This window comes from Neodiprion virginianus, chromosome 5 (genome assembly GCF_021901495.1).
Source record: "Neodiprion virginianus isolate iyNeoVirg1 chromosome 5, iyNeoVirg1.1, whole genome shotgun sequence".
NCBI lineage: Eukaryota > Metazoa > Arthropoda > Insecta > Hymenoptera > Diprionidae > Neodiprion > Neodiprion virginianus.
In genome coordinates this window covers 22076291-22099892 of record NC_060881.1, presented here as the reverse complement: position 1 = coordinate 22099892, position 23602 = coordinate 22076291, and the positions used below count along the sequence as shown (strand labels likewise).

Below are 23602 nucleotides of genomic sequence, written 5' to 3'. Positions count from 1 at the left end.
TTTCCCACCTTGTCGTACCACTCATCCCCGAGGGAACGAAGCAAAGCAAAATGGACTAGCGACACGCCACGCTGTTAATCAATCAATCAGCGTTCTGTCATTTTCAATTATTGTTCCAATGATCAAGCGAGAGCGAAAGAGAGCTTGTCCTGAGACTGAGAGATCGATTATTAGACAGAAAAAATTGTGACAATGATGACAAGTTTTTCAATCCTTGTGTAAATAGTAAATATATGTATTATAAATAAATACATACAATATTATAATAATTATTATTATTGTGATTATCATTATCATCATTATTATCATGACTATCATTATTTTACAACGACATAGGAATGAATTTTGAAACAAATAAAACACATCGACACTGGCAACATTTTGAATGAGATGAAAAACTAAAGCGATAAAATATCCCTAATCTTTTGCCAGCAACTTATTATTGTTGTACTAATTATACATAAAACGGACATGCATACATACATACGATAATAATAACGACATAATATGCTATACCTACCGATTGAAGGTTCTAGGTTTTTTCTTCTCTTTCGACTACAAAGAGACGAACGATTATTGTCGAATGTTCATGAATCGTTGGTCTTCTGATTAGTACGTTACATAAAAATTATTCTGTCCTTGACAAAGGGAGAAAAGAAAATTGCAATTCCTTTTCCTTTTCAACACGTAGATAAATTTTCCGAAAGGAGAAAAACTTTCTTGAAATTGAACATTTGACAAAATGTTTGCTGATTGCAAGGCTCGTTCACTTTTTTTTCCGTATTATTGTCTTGCAAAATCTGCGCTCTTTCTAACAAAGTATGAAATACATTCAGGAGTGGTCTATTAATAAATGAATTAATTGTTTGGGCCTGATTAGTAAATTCGAGATAAAAGTAACATCATAAAACAAAAACGAACTTTCTTTTGTGTTTATATATTTTTTTTTTCTTTCTTCTATTGAAACACCTTAAAAGTATATGTATAATATACGTAGTATTTTGCAATTCCGCAAACACTATTTTGTTTTGCTTTCTTTCCCTTTTTTCCGTTCTTCGCTGTATAAATTGTTATCATGATCGTTTATACTCGTCGTTATTTTACCTACCATCGTGATAATAATCATAGAATAATAATATACGTTTTTTTGTTTCTTATTTTCTTTTTCACTTTCATTACGATCAGTAATAAATACGATGCAAAAAAATTTCCTTTCTACAGTTAAAATCTACAATAGTACTTCCCGTCGTCATTATTATTATTATTATTATTATTATTATTATTATTGTTACTACTACCACTACTACTACTACGTTTATCATAATGAATATATTTTGTCTTCCTTTCTCATAATTTTATTTTTGTTATTATTTTCCTTTTTCAATTATCTTTTGAATTTCCAATTATACTTTGAAGTCCATTATTATCATTATTATCATCATCATCGTCATCGTGCGAGATTTCATTTCTCCTTTGCATATGATATAAAAAAAAAAAAAGCTCAGTCACGATCGATAAAATACTTACATCGAATCGACAATTGAGGAACTTGAACGTTAAAGAAACGGAGAGAAGGCAATGTGATATGCTTGAGAAAGTTTTATTTGTTTTATGTGGGTGGTTGGTTTTGGGGATAAGGAGCTTCATCGCTATATTATGTTGTATGTATGTATGTATGTATGTATGTATAATAATAATAATAATAATAATAATACCACCCTAAATAGTGATATAACTATGACACGTCAAGGTAAATAAAACCTTATTACATACCAAGAATGAAAGACGCACTATAGGCGAATGTCAATTACTTTTCGAATAATAATAATAATAGTAATGATAATAGTAATAATAATAATTGAAACAATAATTCATAATTACACCTTATAAATTTATAAATGTTATAAATTTGCCTAAGAGAAAGATGAGAAAGAGATAGAAAGAGAAATTGGATGAAGAAAAAGTATAACAACATTGTTAATAAGTTGTTTCTGTCCTGTTTTGTTTTATTTTTACTTTAAACTTTTCTTATTTGCTTCTTTCTTTTATGTAGGTGTATTCGTTTACCGTTAGTTCGTTTTGGTTATTTATTCCTTATTTAACAATATAATATTGTTAGTTAATTCATCGATAATCCAGCAGCGAAAATGTCACCCCTGTTTGTATTATCGCTCAAAAGTTTGTTTGTTGCTGGTTTAGTTGCTTCCAGTACGAGAGTGTGAGAGACTGAGAAAGAGATAAAGAGAGCCAGAGAGATACAGAGAAGGTGAAAGAAAATAAGTTTTCATCTTCGTTTTACCTCCACGAAAAGCGAGATTAACCGAGAAGAGGAAAAGAAAAATAAGAACAATTGGAAAAAAGAAGAAAAAAAAAAAACGAAATTTAGCAACAGAAACAACTTCATACGAATCCGAAATTTTTAGTTTTTATGGCAAGTAAAAGTTTGTGACGAAGAACGTGACGCGAGCTGTACAGGGGAACGTATAAACGAGATATACACGTATTCGCAGTCGGTAGATGCGCGTCGTCCGCCGGACGAATTGTCACGCTTGGCATCGGTTGGAATCCGTCTTCACTGGCCGGAAGTGCCGGAGATCCGGTCCAGAAGTAGACCTGGAAGGGATGAAGAAAATAAATTGTATTAAGGAAACGCCACCTCTGCGAGTTCTGCCTGTTTGCCAAAATCGCCACACTACTTCCACGTTTTTCCTCGTGTAAAAAATGATTTCCTATCAGTTAAAGAAGTTTGAAATAGAAGAAAACCCAGACTAAAAATCCTCTGGCAGTGTTGTTTGTTACAATGATGACGGACAAACGAATGAAAAAATATCTACAATATATGATATAAATGATTCTGAACAAAACGACACTAGTTAAGATACCGGCAATATGAAAAGTAGCAAAAAACTCTCGAGTTTTTGAACAAATTGTTTTTGGGCTCATTTTGTTCAACAATAGAGATTTCCAGAGATTGCCTGAAATTTTCTTCACAAATAGTCAGCTCTAGAGTGGATGAAAATAGATTATTGTGTGCATAGCATAAAAAATGTTTATTAACAGTTAAATTTGCGCGTTAAAACTATATCAGAACAGCGAACCAGTTCAACAAACAAAATGAGCCAAAAAACATTTGAAACGACTCAAAAACAACAGAGTTAAATCGTTTCGAATGTTCTGATTTTAAAACCTTTACGAAAATTGTTGATATCTTGACTTGTGTTGATGGATTCTGCTCAGAATCATTTCTCTCAGCTAGTAGGACTATTTGTTCATTTGTGTTTACCGTCATTGGCACAAATAACACAGTTGAAGACTTTGTTAACGTTGTTTCTTTTTTCTCAGAGAAGAAGAAACGTTTTGTAACTTATCATCAATGCGGTTTGGTTCGAACATGCTTAAATAACTAAGCTAATACTGGACTTACCAGATCTTGTCGTTCGACGTGCGACATTTTCTCGACGATGGACCAAAGCCAACGTTTGAACTTGACGAGCCTCTCGGTCGACTCTCCCGACTCGTCGTTGAATGATGTGTAGGATATGAGAACAGACACGTTTATGTCACCGACGCCATTGAGCAGAAGCCTGAGATCCTCGGACGTTAATCCGTCAAGAGCACCTTCTGGAAGAACGTCAAAAACGCCCTCGCGCATTGCCTCTAATGCCTTCTCCTGCACCTTGACCATCCGAACCTCGGCGTACTTGCGAACGTAGTCGTAAATGTTACTGGCCGACACTTCGATCTCCCTGCCATTCGGTATAAGTTCCAGAGAGCCGACTCCTTCCTCGGGACACAAGTCGATGCTGAAATAGAAAAACAAGTTCAGTAGATTAATTCTAGGTCGAACGAAATTAAAGTATAACGAGTCACTCACCTAAACGTCAAGTCAAGCTCAGAGAACAAACTGTTGCTGTCTTTTGTCTCGGCGTCGACAACCAGCTGTCGCAGGCTCTCATATATCACAGAGTCGAAAAACGCGAGATCGTGGAATCTTATCGGTCGCGCAAGAATGTACTTGATTACATGACGATTGAGAAATATCGGGCACAATTCGTTTTGGAGAAGGCAAAGGCCTATTAATCTGCAATCAGAAAAAGCGAGAAAGTGTTGAGTTTTTTTCATTATTTTCCGACGCGGGACAGAAAATCGAATCAATATGGTCTTCGCAGGGAAAAAAAAAAAAAAAATCTCGGTGGCATATAAAGCAAATATATAAAATAGGTAATAAGGTAGGTTATGTTTCTTTCTTTTTATGATTAAACAACGATTTAAGTATAGCAGCTCCTACAACTATGATAATATCTATGCATCAGAAAATCAGTGACGTTCGATTGCTTGTCACACATTTTCAGCCGAAAAGATTGCCCAATTATTGGCGGTTCTGTTTTATGTTGGTGAAAAAAAATTGGTAATTGGATTGTTAATGATTGTTTCGTTCCTACGATTAAACAAAAATTGAAGGAAGTACAGTGGGTTTAAAACTACAACAATATTAATTTAACACAAAAGTAGTGACATTCAGAACGACAGGGAATAAATTTTGCACAATTATTTTCTGTTCTCTATTTTGGACTAACAAAAAAATTGGACAAATTTTTTTCTTCAATGCAAAGACCCAATTTTTTTTTATTCTTAGCCTCACCTTCCGACATTCCTGAAGGCGTTCAGCCTTTCATAGCTAGCTCTTCCCTGCCTAGGTGTGTAGAATCCGCGTTTACCCGGTGAATAAAATAGCGGTGCATTGTCCTCGATATCATCGAGTATGCTGGCCTCTAATTTTTTTTTATTACCACCACACCTCTCCGTCAGACTGAAGACGTCGAGGTCGAGGAGAGCCTCGCTGGCCAAATCCTGGTTGTGGCTGTGAATCAGCTCAAAAGCCTCCTCAACCTTCTGGCGAAGCGCATCCTCTGATGCCAGAAGCATCAGCAGCTGTGCAGGCGACAATTCCAGCAGCATTCCAGTTATCTTCTCAGCCAACGTCGGGCGCAGCGTGTGTACCTGAATTTCAAAGAAATGAATCGATTCAAGGATCAATTTAAAAGTGATAGTTTTTTTCTTTAATATTAATCACTTTTTTGATCCTTTTTCTGCACAATATCTTTCATTTGGAAAGCAAAACATCCTGTGAAATTTTGTAATACACAAATTCTAAACGTTTTTCGATTACTTTTTGATATAGCCTGTCACCCAACTGCTGTTGATGCATCGTCAAGTGATCGTTGCTTGGATGACTGACCGGCAACGGGTGAGCGTTAGAAGATGAACCGCTAGAGTTCGAACCACTGGGGCCCTCTGTCGACGCCGTCGGATGGAATGATCGAGCCTCAAAAGACAGTGCTCTCCTGGCTTCTCGGCACTTACCTGACGACCTTGGATTCTGAGGGAATGATAGTTTTAAACTTTTTCAATTATACAGAAACACCGAAAATAAGAACATAGAGCGTTGGTCTTTAGTCAGGGAACTAATTTGCACCCTTTTCAACTTGCCACACCTCGATTGATGATTTTAATCACAACCGACCAAGCTTCACTCCGCTTAGAAGAAATTATAAATTTGCTATTCAATCAGTGGAATAATTTTCGAGTGATTCGAATAACGAAATCAATAAAAAAAAAAAAAATTGTGACATCGCGAGAATGGATTAGCCGATTTTGATTATATTGGCCAGCCGGATTAATCACGAGTTTTCCTTTTCTTGAACAATTTCAAACTGAAGAGGTATAAAACAGGCAAAAGCACCAAATTCCTCACCTGGCGCCTCAAATCTCGATCTCTGTCTCTACTCTTCAGTTTCTGCAAAACGTTGTACTGTGTGTATTTTGATCCGACTTGTGCAGCCTCCAAATTTGGCAGTTTTTCGTTAGCCAGTAGAGCCTTGAACGTGAAAAACCGGAGATTAGAATACAAAAACGGTGGTCGGTTATTCGAATGAGTGTTTGGGGTATGTTTTAATAGCGCATACCTCGGCTATAGCCGTGTAGAAGCTCCTAGCGACTCCAGATCCCTCGCCGGGCTCGTCTTTGAATGTGACTTTCACCCTGTTGACAGCCAATGGTGGCGTGTTCGAGGCTCGCCTATTGAACAAATTGTACTGCGTATTGAGCTCCTTCATGGTCTGGATCAGAAGCTGAGTGCGATCTCGTTCGACCTAGAAATACACGCAGAAATGAGGAAAAAATTACATGGAAAATTCGAAATTTGTCTTTCGTCCTCGGAAAATGAAGGAAAGAAGACAGTGATAATATAAAGGTTACGGTAATTGAATGGTGAAAATACAAAAATCATACTTTGGATAGTGTGATGTCTTTCTGTTGCGAATTACGAAGCTTTTCCATGTCTCTGCGAAACTTGGCCTCCTTGACAGGAAAGCCTCCAAGTTCGGAAACGACTGAACCGGCCTCCAAGCCGACGTCCTCCATGAAAACGCGACCGAATAGATCGAGCGACAGCCTCCATCTTCCCAGCAGAATGTTGTGCGATATGTTTGTGCCAATGGTCGTCAAGGCTCTGGAAGATTCGACAGGACTCGTCTCAACGGTCTCGTGGGCCGATATCTCCTGGTTAGATGCAGCAGGGTCGACCTCCTCGGAAACTGTCTGCGTCTCGGCTGTCGGCACAACCAAAACTTCCGGAGCGCCAACTTTATTTACATTGGGTTCCTGGCAGTGGAGAAGAAAGAAAAAAGGTGGTAAATTTTCTTCAGAACTAGTCGTTTCGATCAGTTTTCGATTGATTCCGAAATCCTAAACTCACCGACACCGTTCCCGCTCTCACTATCACGCTTCGTCCACTCTTGCACAACTCATCCTTCCCCTTGCTGCTGTTGTTGCCGGGTACGACGTTCTCCATTCCCTGACCACTAGGAGAAACGATTATTGGTGCACGATCGATCTGCTCCGTCACTACAGACGACGGCTGACTTTCCGCGGACTGATTAAAGCCCTTCGGTTTTTCCTGAGAGAAAGAAAATGTGATTTGTAAGAGTTGTTAAGCAATGGTGTAATTTTTTCCTTCGCTTTTTAGTTGTTTGATAAATTACATTTGAAATCCTGCACCTGTACGAACTGGCAGACTTGAAAGCATTTCAGAAATTTCATGGAAACAGTTCTTTGTGATCACATAAAGTGTACAGTGTTGCTGCAGAATTTAATGTTTTAAATTCCCCAACTTTCAACTGTTTCCCTGAATTTTTGCTTGAACAAATCGCATTTTGCAATACTTATTTTGTATTCCTTGTATTCTCGAAAATTTTTGAATTTCATAGTTTTCATTGTACACTACATTACGTACAATACGAAAATTACGAACTGCTAGTCAAAATTATTTGTGACATTTGAAACAAAAAATGTTTAAATCGCATTGAACGGCGTGATTCTCGGAATTTCAAATTAGATAAGAATTGAGAATTTAACAAACATTTGCTCAAGCATAGCGAATGAGTAAAATGATAAACAGCTAGTTAAAATTAACATTAACAGTTAAAGAAAACGTATAAATAACACCGAACAACGTGATTCTCAAAATTTTCAAGAACAACTGCAAGTATTTCGAAAAATTTTGTGTCCAATCAAAAATTTCCAGGTGTTTGCAAGATTGGAATTTTAATCTCACCGTTAACTTGCTGGTTCCGGGTTGTTCACTGCCGGCAATTAAGTTCCACCTGTTCTCCGCATCACCAGCGCTGGCACTCTGGGCATTGGAGCTGCTAGAAGTCACATGGATTGGGACCTGAATAATCTGGTTGTAAGATGAAGTGGCGGCTAATAGCGAGTTGTCTGCAAATCTGCCCGAGAGTCCGAGCCTAGTCGGAAGGCCCTCTAGGGGATTCTGGCTGGCAGAACTGCCAGAGTTGACCGGCTGTCTTGGAACACCAAAGAGATCCTCGCGCCTAGAGTGCGGCTGGAGGAGATGTGGTTGATCAGCGAGCGGTAGGGCCTCGCTCATTATTGTATCAAACGGGTCAAGCGGCGGGCAGCCCAAGCAGAGAGTCGAATCCGATCGCTGAAGGAACGGATGCTTTCGACCTTTGGCTATCGAATTTGCGCTGTTCGATGTTACGCACATCGGAACCTGGAGTAGGTCTGGATAGTCAACGGAGTCCGTTTCCATCACTGTCGATGCTGTCGAATTTCCGTCCTCCGCCTCCTCGTTGTCGTTTTCATCCTGCAGTTGTTGAGAAAATGGAAAATGTGAGCGTCAAATACGTGATTGGAACCATTCACCAACATTTGGTTAACTTCCTAAGGTTTTTAAAAATTTTAACCAGCGGTAGTTTGGATGAGTCATAATGATGGAAGCTGAAATATGAAAATCCTCCAATTTTCAGGGCTTCAGGAATTGCAGTTTACTAAAAACACATTCATCAATTTTGTCACGTTTTTGAATTCGAACCATTGTCTTTGAGGTTTCGGCACTTCCTGTCCTCGGATGTAAAAAAAAAGGGGATCCATTCACTGACGAATTGGATGACAAATAGAGATTGCAAGGTATCAATAATTTTGCGAATTTGCCAATAATTTCCCTCGATTTCAGGCGATTTCCAATAATTTCAGATGATTTTAAATGATTTCAATTTGGAAGATATTTAGCGATTGAATCTCGAGCAATTTTTACTGTTAACTGTTTACTGATTTTGAGCGATTTTTCGTCGAATTTTAAGTGATTTTCAGCCATTTCATATAATTTTCAACCGATTTCTTAGGAATCGCTTCTTATGAAGTGGTTTGCGATTTCAAGAAGTGAATAAACAGCCTCTTGAGAAAGTATGATCTAATGTGTTTTTATTCTAATGTAACAACGTCCGACCTCACTGAACAAAAAATAAATTTTGAGAAAAATCTGTAGGAAATGTCGTGAAAATACGTCTTTCCGAAACTGTATTATAATATGTATTTTTATTGTATGTTTTTTACGTGACAAAGTAGACATTTCCAAACAATAGTCTGAAATTTCTGAACTTCAATTGCTTGTAAACTTTGCAGTCATCCGGTAATAAGGAAAAAAAAAATAAATACATAAATAAAAAAAAATAAATAAAAAAGAAAACGAAAATTGATGCTCTTTTACATAGGGAACAAAAGGTTGCCTAACACAGAAGTACGTGCCTGTTCGGTCCAGGTGGCAAAGGCGATAGACTCCTTATGGCTATCGCCTCTGGTAGACGGAGACTCAGATCCTGACCTCATGTAGTAGACGAGGGCGTCGAATACATAGGCAACGTGGCGTAGGGCAGAGACATCAAGCACCGGAAGACTATCTCTGTGCTCGCCATTGTGAGCTCGCATCAGGGACAGACAATAGGAAAGGAATTCTCGTCTGGCCGAGTGCGCGTCGCCTCCTGAAAGGTGAAGCAAAATAAATTCTGTATATTCTGCTATGGTTTTTGTTACTGTACTCAACTTAAATTGATTAATATGTAAAACAAATAATGTGAAGTAAATTGTCATTATGAATGATGTTATTTCGATAAATTCGGTGTATTCTACACGAGAAACCCTTTAAACTTTCAAATTAGTTTGAAGATGAACAAAAAAAAAAGGTACTACTTCTAATTTACTATTTTGGAGCAGCCATTTGTAATTTCATAATTTTGATACTAAATTTGTGGCATAAAATATAGTTTCACGAATGTGGGGATGTAGGGATATGGTTTATCCTCGTTTTCGGGAATATTTGTAACTACAAATCGGTGACATCGGTTAGCCGTCATAAAAACCAAACCAGAACAGAACAAAAAATATCAAATAATAAAAAAAGATAAAAGAAAAAAAAAAGTTCCCAATTAAACGGAACTTCATAATAAACTTGAGTATCTATAAAATTCATTTTCCTTACGAATAACGAACAAACAAACAAACTGTAAACCTTCTCGATCCCGATTGCTTCTCGGCGGTTCGCCGACTCCGGTGAATCCAACGTTTATTCTAGTCGAGGCATGACCCGCTGAATTATTGGAAGTGGTTGTAATGCCACTGCGTTGATTCCTCGACGTGTTGCTTTGCAGTGTGAGAGAAAGTGCGGCTGAGTTCAGTAGCCCTGTAAAATTTCCGCCTGCTAAGGAAGGCGCGACGTTTAGAGGATGTTCGGGGTGCGCAGGGTCAGCACTGCGCGTCAATGAGACACCAAATCGCAGCTGCGCCTCCGTGGCGTCCATCACCGTCATGAGCCAATCCCAAGTCGGTTTCAAATGGCCCTCAAGATAAAGCTAAGAACACAAAACCATGATATTACCAGTTTGTAATATTTTTTGACAAGCTCAATGTGTTTTAATAATTTTATTCGGTCTAAGAAATGAATACTCATATTATCTGATATTCATACGCCTAAGGTCAAAATTCTCAAGAAAAATGCTCATGGATAGGTTTCAATGAGAATTTTAAAATGAATGAGATGAATTTTAGCGGGTTCGTTTGTGAATAAAATCAACTTAAAACTCATTGTACTGCAATAAAAGAAACTCTTTTCATAAAATTAGAATACATGCAGGATGTATTTTCCAAATTTCGGAACGTTAACACAAATTCCATACGACGCTCAAGCTAGCAGCTAGAATCAGCAGCCAAACTTTCTGATATTCATTCGAATAAGGTAATGAAGTTCAAATACCAAAAATTTGTGAGATACCTCAAATAGTTTATACAATTATTAGGAAAAAAGTGAACTGCATTTTTCTATTTTCAAAAGGTTTAACACGATTTACTGGTAACTCTGTTTGCTAGCTTTAACTTCATAAGTTCCGTGAATCTTTTTCCAAATTTTCATAGACATTTTACGACGGTAATTACACTTGCTTAATTTTTTCGAGGATCTCATTATCAGCATTTTTAAGTAATTGGTGTAAGCTAATGAAGCTTAAGTTAATAACGTTATCGTAATGTTTTTACATTACAGAAAAATCGTATTTTCGCAATTTCAGGAATGTCTGAAATGCAATAAACCATAACAAGGCAAAAAATTAGGGTGGCGACAATGTTGCTCAAATAAAATTCCCTGACTTTTCCTAAAAAAAAAAATTCAGAATTCCCTGATGTCTTCTCACAAAACTTAGGTAATGTTGGGCAGCTTTTATGACCAAAAACTGCAGAAGTTCTGCACTTGCATATAAAGCTGGATCTAAAAAATACATAGTATTGGTTTGTTTCACACAAATAATTAAATTGAATTAAAAACAAGAAATTGAACAATACCATTTCCCAAAGTTAGCTTAACTGAATTTACAAAGCATGGCTGAAATTTAAAAACGATTTATAAAAGAAGTATATTTTTCGCTATGGTTCATCATAATTCCCTACTTGTCCCAATGGGCGATATTCCACAACTATTCTCGATTACCCGATCTTCCGGCTCTGTCGCCACGCTGAAAATATTCATATTTTAAAATCTTCACTACTTCAAAGTCACTAAAAAGTAACAAAATAGTGACGCCCCCACAATGTTACTAACTTCAGTCTCACGTTCACAGTCATCAATGCATCATCTTGATCTTCTGAACCGAAAAATGTCGATTCCATGGTTGAAAACACTTTCTATGTATGTTTGGATTAGATTTTTTTTTTGAACTAATCAAAACACAAGATCAAACGTATTTCACGTGTGATGAGTCACCTTGGTTTTTATGATAATAGTTTACCTGAAGGCCGATGGCGTCCTGATAGGAGATTTCCATGAGCCTGGGAAGGGCAGGCGCGTGTGTTTTGTAGTCCTGCAACATGGTGAGCAGGTCAGCAATCTGCCTGATAACGATTCCAAATGCTCGCGCTAGGCAGCTGGCGGTTGTTCCCATAGTTATAGGTTCCTGCGCCGCTGTCACTGCGGACGTTGCCGTCGATCGTCTGAGAGACGAGGGGTCTATGAATACGAGGTTACTTCCGCCGGTCACCCTGAGACCCGCCGTTCGGGTGCTCGACTCTCGGTTGCGGATCGCCCACTGCATTGAGACCGGCGCCAAATTGTTTCTGTGCGCGTGACCAGACGACCCGCTGAAACGAACAATCGCATATCTTTTTGAACATCGACCTCTGATCTAATGCGTCGTGTATGGATTGATTCACAATTAAAATAATTTACAAATCTTTACAGTTCTCTGCTTATTTAGGGTTGTAAGAACGAGCACATGACTGAAAAAATGGGTCAATTTGGGATATTTATATCTCGACAACTGATTATTCTTTTCGACTGGAGTTTGTTTTATTCGAAACTTTATAAATCTAAGTTCGTTTTCGCGTTTTTTCTCATCAGAATCGATTGACACGAAGTATTGTCATTGACAATAACGTCAACTGTTTAACTCGCTGAAATGTTTCGCGGTAATCACGATATCTTGAAAATGACTCAACCGATTTACTTCAAGTTTGGAGACAGTATTTTCAGGTAATTCATCCTCTATGTGATGATTCCACGTTCTTTTGGTTGTCGTGTTTTTTAATTTTGATGGTTGGATAAAGTTATTGGAAATTTTAGACAACAAATCGAATTTTGATCTCAAACGGTCACAATTTCAATAATAAAAAATTTTTCGGACGGTGGCAGAGTGTAAACTATCTAAGAATACTGTCTCCTAATTTGAAGTACATTGATTATTGGTTATCGAGATATCTTGGGCACTGTAAAACATATAACTGTGGGAAATGTTTGAAGTTATTGTCAATAACAATGCTTCCTATCACTTAATTCCAATACAAAAATTCCCAAATTCACCTACTTTTTCAGACTTTTACTCATGTAAATCTACTTGACTAATAAAAAAACTATCAGCGATCGATCTGAAGAAGAAAGGTAAACTCTAAGAGTCTCAATATTGTTTGTGAGCTAAGTAGAATCCTGAGTATTTATATGAAAGAACATAAATTAGACGCTTTGAACAATTATTCGTGTCCACAGACTGCAAGTTGTCACTTTCACTACAAAAGTTGGCTAAACATATCATAATCTTTGATCACAAAGCCAAAATTCGATCTTAAGATTCTCAAACTGTGAAAGAAAAATGGTATATCAGTCAATCTTGATCCTTTAAACTCGATGTTTGAACAAACAGAAGAATCGAGAAACGACACGTTACATCTCATCCCAAAAACGATTAGCAAATTACCTTCTGCGTTCAAGCTGTTCGTCACCGATCTGAAACTCTTCGTTGTCCTGTTCATCAGTCTCACCAGCCTCGCTCTCGTCATCTTCCTGTTGACTAGACTCCCCAGACTCGTCCTCGGGGAACAAAAGAATAGATCCCATACCGCCATCTGATCCAGCAGTGGCACCAGTCTGCACACTGCGCTGAGCGGAAGCCGCATCTTGGTTGCTGTGATTGTCGTCTGAGTCGGACTCGGTTTCCGCCTCAGCAAGGAGGTCTAACTCCGTGTCCGACTCTCCGTCCCCTGCCTGCTCCTCACCCACTCCGCCGACGTTGTTGTCGACTTCGCCCAGCGGCTGACTGACATTTGCTCCGGAAACGCCAGATTCCTCGTGTTCGCTGATGTCGCCGTCAATGTCCATGGGTACTTCTGAGAGTGAAATTTTCGTTGAGAGTTTATCGAGTCCAAAATATTCATTCACGATCGTCCAACTGCTACAAAGTTATTTTTAGCTACCTTCTCCACCCTCAGTTTCGTCCATGGCAGAAACCTCTCTGGCTATTGCGATGTTGTTGTTGACTTGCTGCGCTTGAAGAGCGCTGTCAAGAACCTGGGCACTGACTCCGCTGCGTGGAATCAATGGCTCGATGGAAAAAAGCTCCTCTGATCCATTGATAACCTCAATCGCTGAGCTGGTCAGGGTGAAAGGTGCAGTTGGACGCGCAACTCCCAGTCTAACTGGAGCGATGAGGGAATCGGCGGTTTCACAGAGTTCCTCAACGGCCAATTTGATGAGTGCTTGAAAAACGCGTCGGCACTTCATCAGTGGTTGAGAAGCCTGACTCGCACTGATAAAATAAAAGTCATTCAACGTCGGCTGGTTTTTCAAAATGTCTACTAAAATTTGCCATCCAAATGTCCTAATAATTCCAGGTTTACAAATTTTTCTAAGTAGTAGATAGTGGTGATTTTCAAGCAAATGCGACGAACCTTCTTCGCTTAGTAGTATTTGGCGCCATTTCTATGGTGAAAATAACGAATATCCTTGCAACGGATCTAACGAATCGTCTGGCAACGTTGTTTGCCTCTTCTTGACGACCTGGCACATTGTCTTTCTGCAATTCCCTGACCAACGTCGACAGAAGGGTGTCCAGCATCTGGGAATAAATAACGAACAGTCAACAATTGTCTACGAATAATGCTTCTCTGACATCCAAGAAGACGTTCCGGCAGCAGTTACATCGCTTTGCATAAAATTGACATTACGCTGTAACTGGAACATCAACTCACCAAAGTGATGAGATAGGACTCTCATTAAATCATTAAATTTTCTCGAAATTAACTCAGACTTGCGTCTTGCTACTTTGGCAATTACTGTCCTGGTGACAACCTTTGGATGCTATAATTTACATACAAATTGGTTTTTCACTAGTCAAAGGATCTCCGTGAGATGAGATGAACTACGCAACAATTTCTCACCTCTGCGCTGCACTTCACCAGAAGAGAATGGGTGAACTTGTCGAGGAGAGCGGTACCACTCTGTCTGCAAGCCTGTCCCTGATCGCCAAAGAGCTGATCGTTCGTGGGACTTTCAGTAACGCCGGACATGATCATGCACTGAATGGCCGGCCAATCATTGAGCAGCCGCTCCAAGGCTCGGCGGCTGAATCTCGGGGGCTCCAAATCGTGATCTGGCATGTCTGCATCAGCACCCAAACCTGAGAGGAACACTGTGTGGAACGTATACTCTTCTGATTTTTGTTAAATTAAAAGGCACTTTGCTGTCTTCAGTTTCAACTCATCATGCAAAAAAAATATTACGATAATAATACATGATGAAGAGTTTCTGAACTCCTCGAAAAACATCAAAATAATGAATATCCGTAATAATTATTTCTCACTAAAATTATCAATCATCATTGTCACAATTTACCATCTGACGATGGTGTCTTGCGACTAGCCGAAGCCGATCTTTGCCTCGGCGCCGATCTGTACTGGCGCTGTTCAACCGACTGCCTTCCCACTGTTTGTACAAGGAATAACAGTATACTTTCACCTCTGAAATCAACAAACGGTTATGTTTTTACAAATGAAAGGAAAAAAACGTATTCGACGAATAAATCACGCGAGCCAAAAACTATCTTATTTCTCGCTACGATTTCCATACCGTGAGTTTATCTTGGTGGCTAGGTCAGTGTTCATCACCAGGCGACAAAGAAGGTCGTATCGTGCACCCTGGTGTCCAGCAATAAGGGCGCGACACTTGCATTTCTCCCAGCAGTCGCAGTAAGCCGTTGGTGATGTTTTTTTCAATTTGCAGTCGTGGCCTCTGTGGCAAACTCGTGCGCACTCCGTACAGCAGCAGAGAGAACCGGTCAAGCCACACGTTCGGCACTCGAATATGTCCTGAAAAATGAACAAAAACGTTTCGCTGTTGATTCCGTTCTGCAAGATTTGGTTCAGCTTTCGACGTGTTGAACTCTCACCTGATTAATGTGCTCGGCTCCAGTCCAAGTGAAGCTGCAAGTGTCGTTGCAGCAGGTAACGAACAGCGGTGATAAATCGGGGCTTGCGTCTGGCTGCAGGATCATCGCTGAACAGTCTTTGCCATCGCGACCGACGCGCTGTATCGTGTCGAGCAGAATTAGGGCTGCATGATAGGCGCGCACAGACACAGCGAGCATTAGCGGCGTCTGACCTTGTGCGTCTCTATAAATCGCGAGGTAGAAATTTAATTATTGAAGCTTCGAAGCTTGTTTGCTTATTTGTTTAGGCCTCGAAGAGAAAAGATTAAAGAGATGCGAACCTGGCGACGAGTAGTTCCTTTAAGTGCGGTGCGAGGACCGGACTTTCGCAGAGGTACTTGAGTATCAGTAGAGCGTTATTGCGCCGTTCGACTGAATCGATGACATAAGTATTGTTCGTTGTCGAACTGGCACCTGGGCAGGGAAAAAAATATAAACGAAACTGTACAAGGGAGGAAAAAAAAAACAGTAAAATAAGCCTGATTTTACTTAAACTGGACATTTTTCATCGAATTTTTGTGGTGATTGAGTCGGTATAAAATCTATGCCAAATGAATGATTGAGTAACTGGCGAAGGATGGCAAAAAAAGAAAAAAAAAAACATCGTTGACGTGTTAAAACAGAATACCGGATTTGTTCATCATGGAGATACTGGCTGCGCCGATACTGAGTAGGCTGTCTTCCTCCCCGGAGGTGTTGTCAAAGGCTTCGGGTGGCCAGCTGAGAGTTGGAATGGGTTCTTCGATGGGCGCGGTGTTGCCGTCGACCGTGTTCACGACTAGTTCGCGTTCAATGCCTTTGATCGAAAAGATGCAAACATCAATTTAGAAGGTAAAGTTACAATGAAACATTTCTGAGCAGTACTTTCAGAGCGTTCAATTCTCACCTTGCTCATTCTCCTTGTTCGACGTCGGTGAGCACATATTCACGCAGGCGTGGAAAATGTTTCGATTGCCGTCGCATCGTTCTGTTAAGATTGTCTGAATCTGTGACGAGATTGTCTCTGAAAGCAAAGAGTTGAAAACTTGGTGGTTACTAAATTCTTTGTACAAAAAAAGTATTTGAAAGCAGCGAATTGTTTTTATATTCAAATACAGTCGCAGCAACGTTACTTACTTTGGTCTAGTTCGAGGTTCGCAAAAATTTGCTTAACACCGTCAAAATCGCATCTTAGTATCCTCGGTAGAAGTAGAAGATTGTCAAAGACCAGGGCTATTACCGCTACCTGGTTTTTTAAATTCGAGGAATTTGTGCAGCTGGGTATTGGAATGGTTGACGCACCTATACAATGCACCGGAACGAGGTCTAACCAGTTTGGGTCTCTTATCGCCTCAGCGCAGTCCTTTGCTATCGGATAAATCGTGTTGTTTCCGTCCCGCAGGATCATCGAACATTCGGTGTTCTGAATAAAACGGGAGTTATCAGGCTGTTTTTCTTTCATTTTCGTAGTGTCAGTTAGAAACAAGTTGACGAAAATGGTTGAACATGATAAGAAAACGTTCACATTCGGTTGAAACAGATAAAAATATGTCGACGATGATGAAGAAAACATAATAAATGTACGTAAAATCGTTTTTACCTCGCCAGCGCTGGTGAGACTGATACTTTGTGGCTGTAGTCCGAGAAATGAGGAAATATCGGACGGTATGTAACAGTCTTGAACGTATCGTCCTGTGCTAAGATTGTAGACAACGTAAGTGAGCTTGGTTCCGTTCTTCAGTATCGCGTGTATGCCTGAATAACAGATGAGGATAGAAGTGAGAATTTACAAACCAGTTGCTGTGTTATAAAAGCAGAATAAAGCATCGTTTTTGTTCGTCGAATAATCATTAGTGATAGCGTTACTTACCTTGACCATCGGTGGAAATAGTCAATAAATTCTCGTTCGACGTTTCAACAAGATTCACTCGCCTTGGAGTTCTTTGGAAACAGTCGGGTGCACGGGAACTTAATGGTGATTTTATGACCTAAAGGCAGAAAGAATGAAAAAATGGTGTTCAAGAACAGCGCGACTTCATCTCTATTTATAAACACAATATTTTTATATCGTTGATCTATCATCTCGAATTGTGGAAAATGTACCTGTAGTTCGTCTTTTCGGAGGAGTCGGCAGTCAGCGAGTAGTTTGATAAGTTCTTCGGCGGTCAGATCCTTGAAATCTGAAGTGCTGAAGTCCTTCTCTTTCGTCTCCTTTTCCTTCTCCTTAGAATCCTTTGAGAAGAATTTTACCGCTACGTAGCATCCGTCGACTTTTATAACTTTACCTGCATTACAGAGAAAAGAGAGCAAACGGTAACATTAAGCGAAACGAAACCTTCGACGATGGTTTATAAAAAAAAAGGGTTTAAAAACGCACCAATCGGTACAGTTTTAACATCTTCGACGAAAACGACATCTTTCAGCTGCCAGTCCTCTTCGTCTTTTTTCTCCGGCTCTCCCTCTCCTCGGGGCACCATTCTTTTTTGTCGTTCTGAAAATACCAGGTGATTTTTGTCATCTTTCAGAGTTACAAATAGTGAAGAAATAAAAAACGTATAGAGAAATAGATGATTATAAAAGAATTAACTGTGACTGGTTGTGATGCTGCCTGTGTCGCTGCACGTGCTCGAGGCAGGAGAAGGTGGCGGCGGCATGTCAAGACGATCGGCTGTTTCCTTGTGATTAGTTTTGCTGGGTCCGCTGGCGGCGCCTGCGGTTGGAATAACTTCCCGTTTCTCAGTCGGATTGGCAGGTATCAAAACTCCGGCCGGAAGGATCTTGAATCTACAAGTCGCGTCCAAGTTCCAAGCTGCCGATAAGAGTTGTCCAACTTTTGGCACTCCGTTTGCGATCGTGAATCCTGTTGGAATAAATTAGGTGGTTTTTCACAGATCTGTATTAAATTCGTTTTGGACTGTGAAAAAGAAATTGAGACTTACCTATTGCTCCTGGTTGATAAATTGGGCTGTTTTTCATGCACACGTGTGTACCGTAACTTATGTCTGTCGACAAAACCGTCGAAGGTCTGTGCTTCCTAGATTTCGCCTTGTATTTCTCCCACAGCTTTTTTCGCTGGGCGAATGGCAGGACACCCCTAAATAAAAAAAAAACGCACAGAGATTGAGAATCGAAAAATCAGGATTCGTTCAGCGCATTAAACCACAATTGCCCTGCCTTTTGGCACAAGGCTGAAGTTAGTAACAATTCTGTAATGATTCATAATTCGGAAATAATGTTGTTTCGTAACTTAGGATTGTCCGAAATGCCGTAAATCATAAGGAGGTAAAACGTATTCATATTTTGAAAACTTAACCAGATCAAAGTCAATATAACACGGCTTTTCGTTTGATTTATCATGTAAACTTTTCTGTGAGTAAGTAAAACATAGAAAACTGAACTCACCACCAGTAAAGACCGCCGCTTTCGAGTCTGGCAACTGTGTAGAGAGCGCACGTGTGCAGGGAGACAATTCTGTCGAGCGTGAATTCGGTGAATGCCTGAGCGGGATGTTCGAGTCGCGAGGCGACGTGTCCTAAAAGGTCGTCCAACCACGTGGCGACCTTACCACTCTCTGTGCTGACGGAACACCGAATAGCTGTGGCAGAAATGTTGACGATCTTCTCTCCAAACAAACCAAGCGGAATACTCTTTGGGTGATGAACGTTTGGGTTCTGAAAATAAATATTTAAACTTAGAAGCCTAACGATGATGCGAATAGTTCTAAAACACTTTTGGAAACTAATCGCTACTCACTTCTGGATGTTTATAAGGCTCAGGGTCTGCCCATCGCCACTGATAGAGCTGCCCGGTAGACGAAACTGCAATTAGCTCACTGTAGAGAGCGGCAATTTGGACAAAGCGAGGCGCCGGTTCACCGCAACGCTCGTGCCACCATTCAAGCTCCTCGGACATCCATAACGGACACTGCGAGGCGAGTTCCTTTTTCTTGTTATCTGGAAGAGACGAACAAGGTTAAATAAGGCGATACAAAACTATCGGCAAGCTGCAAGTAGATGTAAAAATTAAATCATTGGTCAACGTTTTGTTACAAATCTAATCTCTTCTCTTCTTCTCTACATATACAAAACTCAACATCTATTTGTCTAAAAAAATTTCATTGTATTCAACTTTCAAGATTCGATGGATACCTAAGAATACGATCTATAAAAAACCATGAGACTATTTCAGGATTGTGAGGATGAGCCTCCATTTCCACGTGACAGTATTTAAGTTATGCGTCTTGGAGTGATATTTACTGCTGGCAAACACAGGCCGTAAGAATTTATACAAAGAACTTGAGTCCATATCCAGCAAAGGTAAAAAAAAAAACCTCTCAGTACAGCAGCTAGAGTATGCAACCAATCTACAGATTTTCAGGGTAATCTTCGATACTAAACTTTTGTTTAAATTCCACTTTGAAAAAATGCAAATTAAAGCTCATAGAACCATAGGCTTCAATTGTAATAGGTGGTAATTGGGCTTGTCCTGTTGATACGAAATAAATAAATAAACATTTCTAGTAACTCATTACATACTACAAGATATCAAAATTGCAGAAGTCAAAAAAATTCCTGATTATCGGTTGCTTTTCTTCGAAAATCAATGTTACCTGGATCCTTTTCCCACGAATCTTTGAGGGCTGTTTCCAGCCACCGGCGAGGGCCGTAATACTGGCGATCTCTCCACCGACTGAAACTATCTCGATCCCTGTCCCGATCTGCTGATCGTTCGCCGTCCCTGTCGCTGCCAAGTCTGCGTGAAGAGCTACCACGACTGTAAAATAACACACGAGATTAGTTGGTGGATTTGCTATAAGGGGGAGAAACATTTCCATTGCCTATACTCGCCTCCGGATTCCCGTGTAGCCGAACATGTCCTCTGAGAACATGGAGTCTGCATCTATAATGACGGAATGCTCGTTGCTGAAACCGCCGTCGAGCAGGGAGATCAGATCCTCAGGAACATAGCTGTCGGCTGCATCTTCGGCGTCATCGCCCTCCTCGTCATCCCGAGATAGAAGATTGTTGACGGCGAGATTGACGTCAAGATTTGTACGCTGGAACGAAAAACGAGGAATGTTTAATAATATTTTCTCACGACTTTTGTCTCGACAACTCGCGAAAAAACTGTTTGGAAATTACAGAAAAAAAAACAGCCGCGTGGTTGTGGATACCTCGTCACCCACCTGTAGCTCCCTGATAATTAGGTTTCTGCTTTTTCCCTGCAAGACCACTTGCGCCTGGGAGATCAAATCCTCCGGAACAAAGGGTGCCGGCACCGAGACAATCGGTCTTGAACTGCTGCCGCTTGCACCGCCCATTATAACACCTGGCGGTCCACTGCGTCCGGCCCCTCCTCCTCCACCACTGCCACCTCCGCCTCTTATTGCCGAACTGTTGCGCATTATTCTTGCCCTAGAGCGAGGCAATCCTGCTCTTCCGCCGCTACCTCCACCTCCACTTCCGCTTGGTGCTGAGCCTGAGTTTCCTACATGGCTTTTGTTTGTGCTTCAAAAGAAATTTCAATTATTTTTAACTTCGGTTCGAATTGCAGAACCAGATTTTGGGGGGCTGATTTGGAAATCTCGAGCAAAAATATTAGAATGCAACTCAGCTTTCTTCGTGGAATATCATTGAAAAATATTTTAAAAAAATCGATTTAAATCAAATAAATTCATAGAAGTAAAATTAAAATAATTGTCTAGCATTTCTTCTATATCAGTAGCCTCAACAATTCATGTAATGAATAATCAATATTTACTTTTTTCACAATCAATAGTTGGCTTTTGAATTCAAAAAATAAATTATAATTTATATTTTGCGACATTTTTGCTACGTATGATACAGTTTTTAGTGAAACATAAAAGTTTTCACTTGGCTCATACTATTTGTAAAATTGCATTTTACACATGGTAAACAGGGCTTAGAATCGCATTTTACGCATATTTTTTCAAAAGTTTTTTCTTTTCCATGTATACTAGAGTGGTCCTTATTTAGGGTGTTTTCGAAAATTCCTGCGGACAAGGCGGAAAAAGTTTGCAAAAAAATCAAAAAAAATGTACGCAAAACTTGACACCTGTAGGTCAACTCTAAGAACTGCCTCCAAGGCAGTGAAATTTCCCATTTAAATAACATGGGAATTCGAGCTTACTACATTCTTTTTTTTTCCCCGCCTTAATAGTGCTTCTAAAAATCTGAAATTCGGTTTACGTCTTTCCTGTAGTCATAGGTATTTAAAAAAAAATTCGAAATCCCACAACCTCAAAGTTGTGTTTCGTGGGATTTCGTATTTTGATCACTGAAAATCGGCCAATTTTTTTTTAAATACCTATGACTACAGGGAAGACGTGAACCAAATTTCAGATTTTTCGAAGCACTATTAAGACGAGAGAAAAAAAAAGAATGTAGTAAGCTCGAATTCCCATGTTATTTAAATGGGAAATTTCACTGCTTCGGAGGCAGTTCTTAGAGTTGACCTATAGGTTTCAAATTTTGCGTACATTTTTTTTGATTTTTTTGCAAACTTTTTCCGCCTTGTCCACAGGAATTTTCGAAAACACCCTAAATAAGGACCACCCTAATGTATATGTATACCTTGCAAAGAAAACTGAGCTTGCAGTTAATACCTTATGCAGAGGGAGAAAAGAGTATAAGTATACTCACTTTCTGTTGGGTTCATTTTTGCTCAAATCTAGCCTGTCTGACAAAACAGTGAATGCTACACGGCAAATTCTATTGTCTTCCATCAACAGGGCAATGTGAGTTGGACCGACAACTATGCGCTTAACCGATCCCTTCAGTCCGCTAAGTGCTGGTGGTGTCATAAATCCATATCTGTTTATCTTCTCAGCGACTTCTTTTAACCTAGCAACAGAAACATAATTCTTTATTAATGGTGACATTTAAAAAGCTCGAGAATTTCGTAAGTGGTTAAACATTTTGTACTGGCTTCAGAAATTTGGCAAAATCATTTGCACGATTTCATAAGCTTCGATATCTTGCTATTAAATATTTTATTCAACAAGCTCCGAAATTTAATTTCCATAAGCGCATTTCATCAATTGTATGATATTCTGGAATTTGTATTCGTTGAAATAGTTAACAATACTTTAAAAAAGAAACTGAAAATCATACCAAACATTTTCAAAATGCTTGGAATTCGTGTGACAAAATCTGCGATTGCCAAAAAAATGAAGTGGAAACAGTTTAAAATTTGCATACTTCTTGGTGAAAATGAATTAGCAAAGTTATATCTACGACAACTTTCACATACCAATGGGTAATCTTATTTTCTGATCAATTTAAGGGTAAAAAGATTTGATTAAGACATCGATCGAGAAACAGGCTATCATATATAACTATTGGAATGTTTAATCGTCCTGCGATTTCGAGTCCAAGCCTCTACTCCTTACTCCCGATAACAATGAGATAACAATCGGTTACGATGCTATGAAGAAAAAGTTAAAAACTTTGCATCAAAACACTGAGTGGCTTCCCAATCTCTGTTTGGTTGATCAGCTGCGAAAACGAACGGAGCTGTCTGACAGTTTTGCCGATACCCCTGAAAATAGTGAAAAAAGCAGAGAGGTCGGGTCGAGTCTCGAGGACGTTGGACATCATATTCTGAGCGTTTTGGAACATGGTGGCCGCATGCAACGGGCTATCAAGGATCGGAAGGACGCGGATGGAAAGCTAGACAAGCAGCAGAAAACTGGGGATAATCGAGGCATCGAGTGCTCGTCAAAGGGCAGCGGCGTCGGAAAAACTAAGAGACGTAGGAATACATAACTTACCTGTCGTTCAGCTGGTCGTCCGTTCCCGGTAAAGGGTGGACGACAAAGTGGATCGAGGACATTTCTTCGCCCTGTTAACGATGCGCAGATACGCAGCCACGTGTCTGGATTTGGGGTTTAAAACGATAGACGATTCAACGTCTATTATTTCTTCTCGTCCGTTGTTTCTTTTTCAACACTAAATCTTCACTACATCAGCAGCGGAATAATATCCAGCCATGTTTCGTGAGAAACA

The 23602-nt window shown here is 39.7% G+C and overlaps 1 protein-coding gene across 8 annotated transcripts; it reads right to left on the bottom strand.

Moving 5' to 3' along the window:
- Positions 1–711: 711 nt before the first annotated feature.
- On the bottom strand, positions 712–23602 carry LOC124304446 (E3 ubiquitin-protein ligase UBR5). 8 transcript variants are annotated; one of them, XM_046762695.1, is made up of 37 exons: positions 23368–23602; positions 22238–22438; positions 20749–21082; positions 20423–20631; positions 20185–20348; positions 19329–19528; positions 18978–19246; positions 18515–18669; positions 18163–18435; positions 17953–18066; positions 17679–17860; positions 17446–17563; positions 17176–17330; positions 16713–16998; positions 16483–16599; positions 16225–16392; positions 15878–16010; positions 15558–15780; positions 15239–15477; positions 15005–15129; positions 14551–14819; positions 14062–14228; positions 13588–13919; positions 13092–13500; positions 11634–12003; positions 9869–10208; positions 9109–9341; positions 7616–8167; positions 6758–6958; positions 6292–6663; positions 5967–6152; positions 5756–5878; positions 5171–5380; positions 4643–5001; positions 3875–4081; positions 3425–3803; positions 712–2613 (listed from the first exon to the last, which is right to left on the bottom strand). In XM_046762695.1, exons 1-37 carry the CDS (start codon positions 23427–23429, stop codon positions 2401–2403), a joined length of 8649 nt encoding a protein of 2882 aa, XP_046618651.1. In that variant the 5' UTR covers positions 23430–23602; the 3' UTR covers positions 712–2400. The 8 variants fall into 8 exon arrangements, with proteins under 8 accessions (XP_046618651.1, XP_046618654.1, XP_046618653.1 ...); XM_046762698.1 differs by having other exon boundaries at positions 11634–11982; XM_046762697.1 differs by having other exon boundaries at positions 14551–14801.

Bases quoted from the DNA above. Each gene is read 5' to 3' on its own strand.
- LOC124304446 (XM_046762695.1), bottom strand. From the start codon at position 23,429: ATGTCCTCGATCCACTTTGTCGTCCACCCTTTACCGGGAACGGACGAC. The intron at 16,600-16,712 runs GTAAGTAACGTT...CTTTGCTTTCAG, and splicing joins GAACCTCGAACTAGACCAAA to AGACAATCTCGTCACAGATT. The intron at 12,004-13,091 runs GTAATTTGCTAA...ATGTTCAAAAAG, and splicing joins GAACAGCTTGAACGCAGAAG to ATATGCGATTGTTCGTTTCA.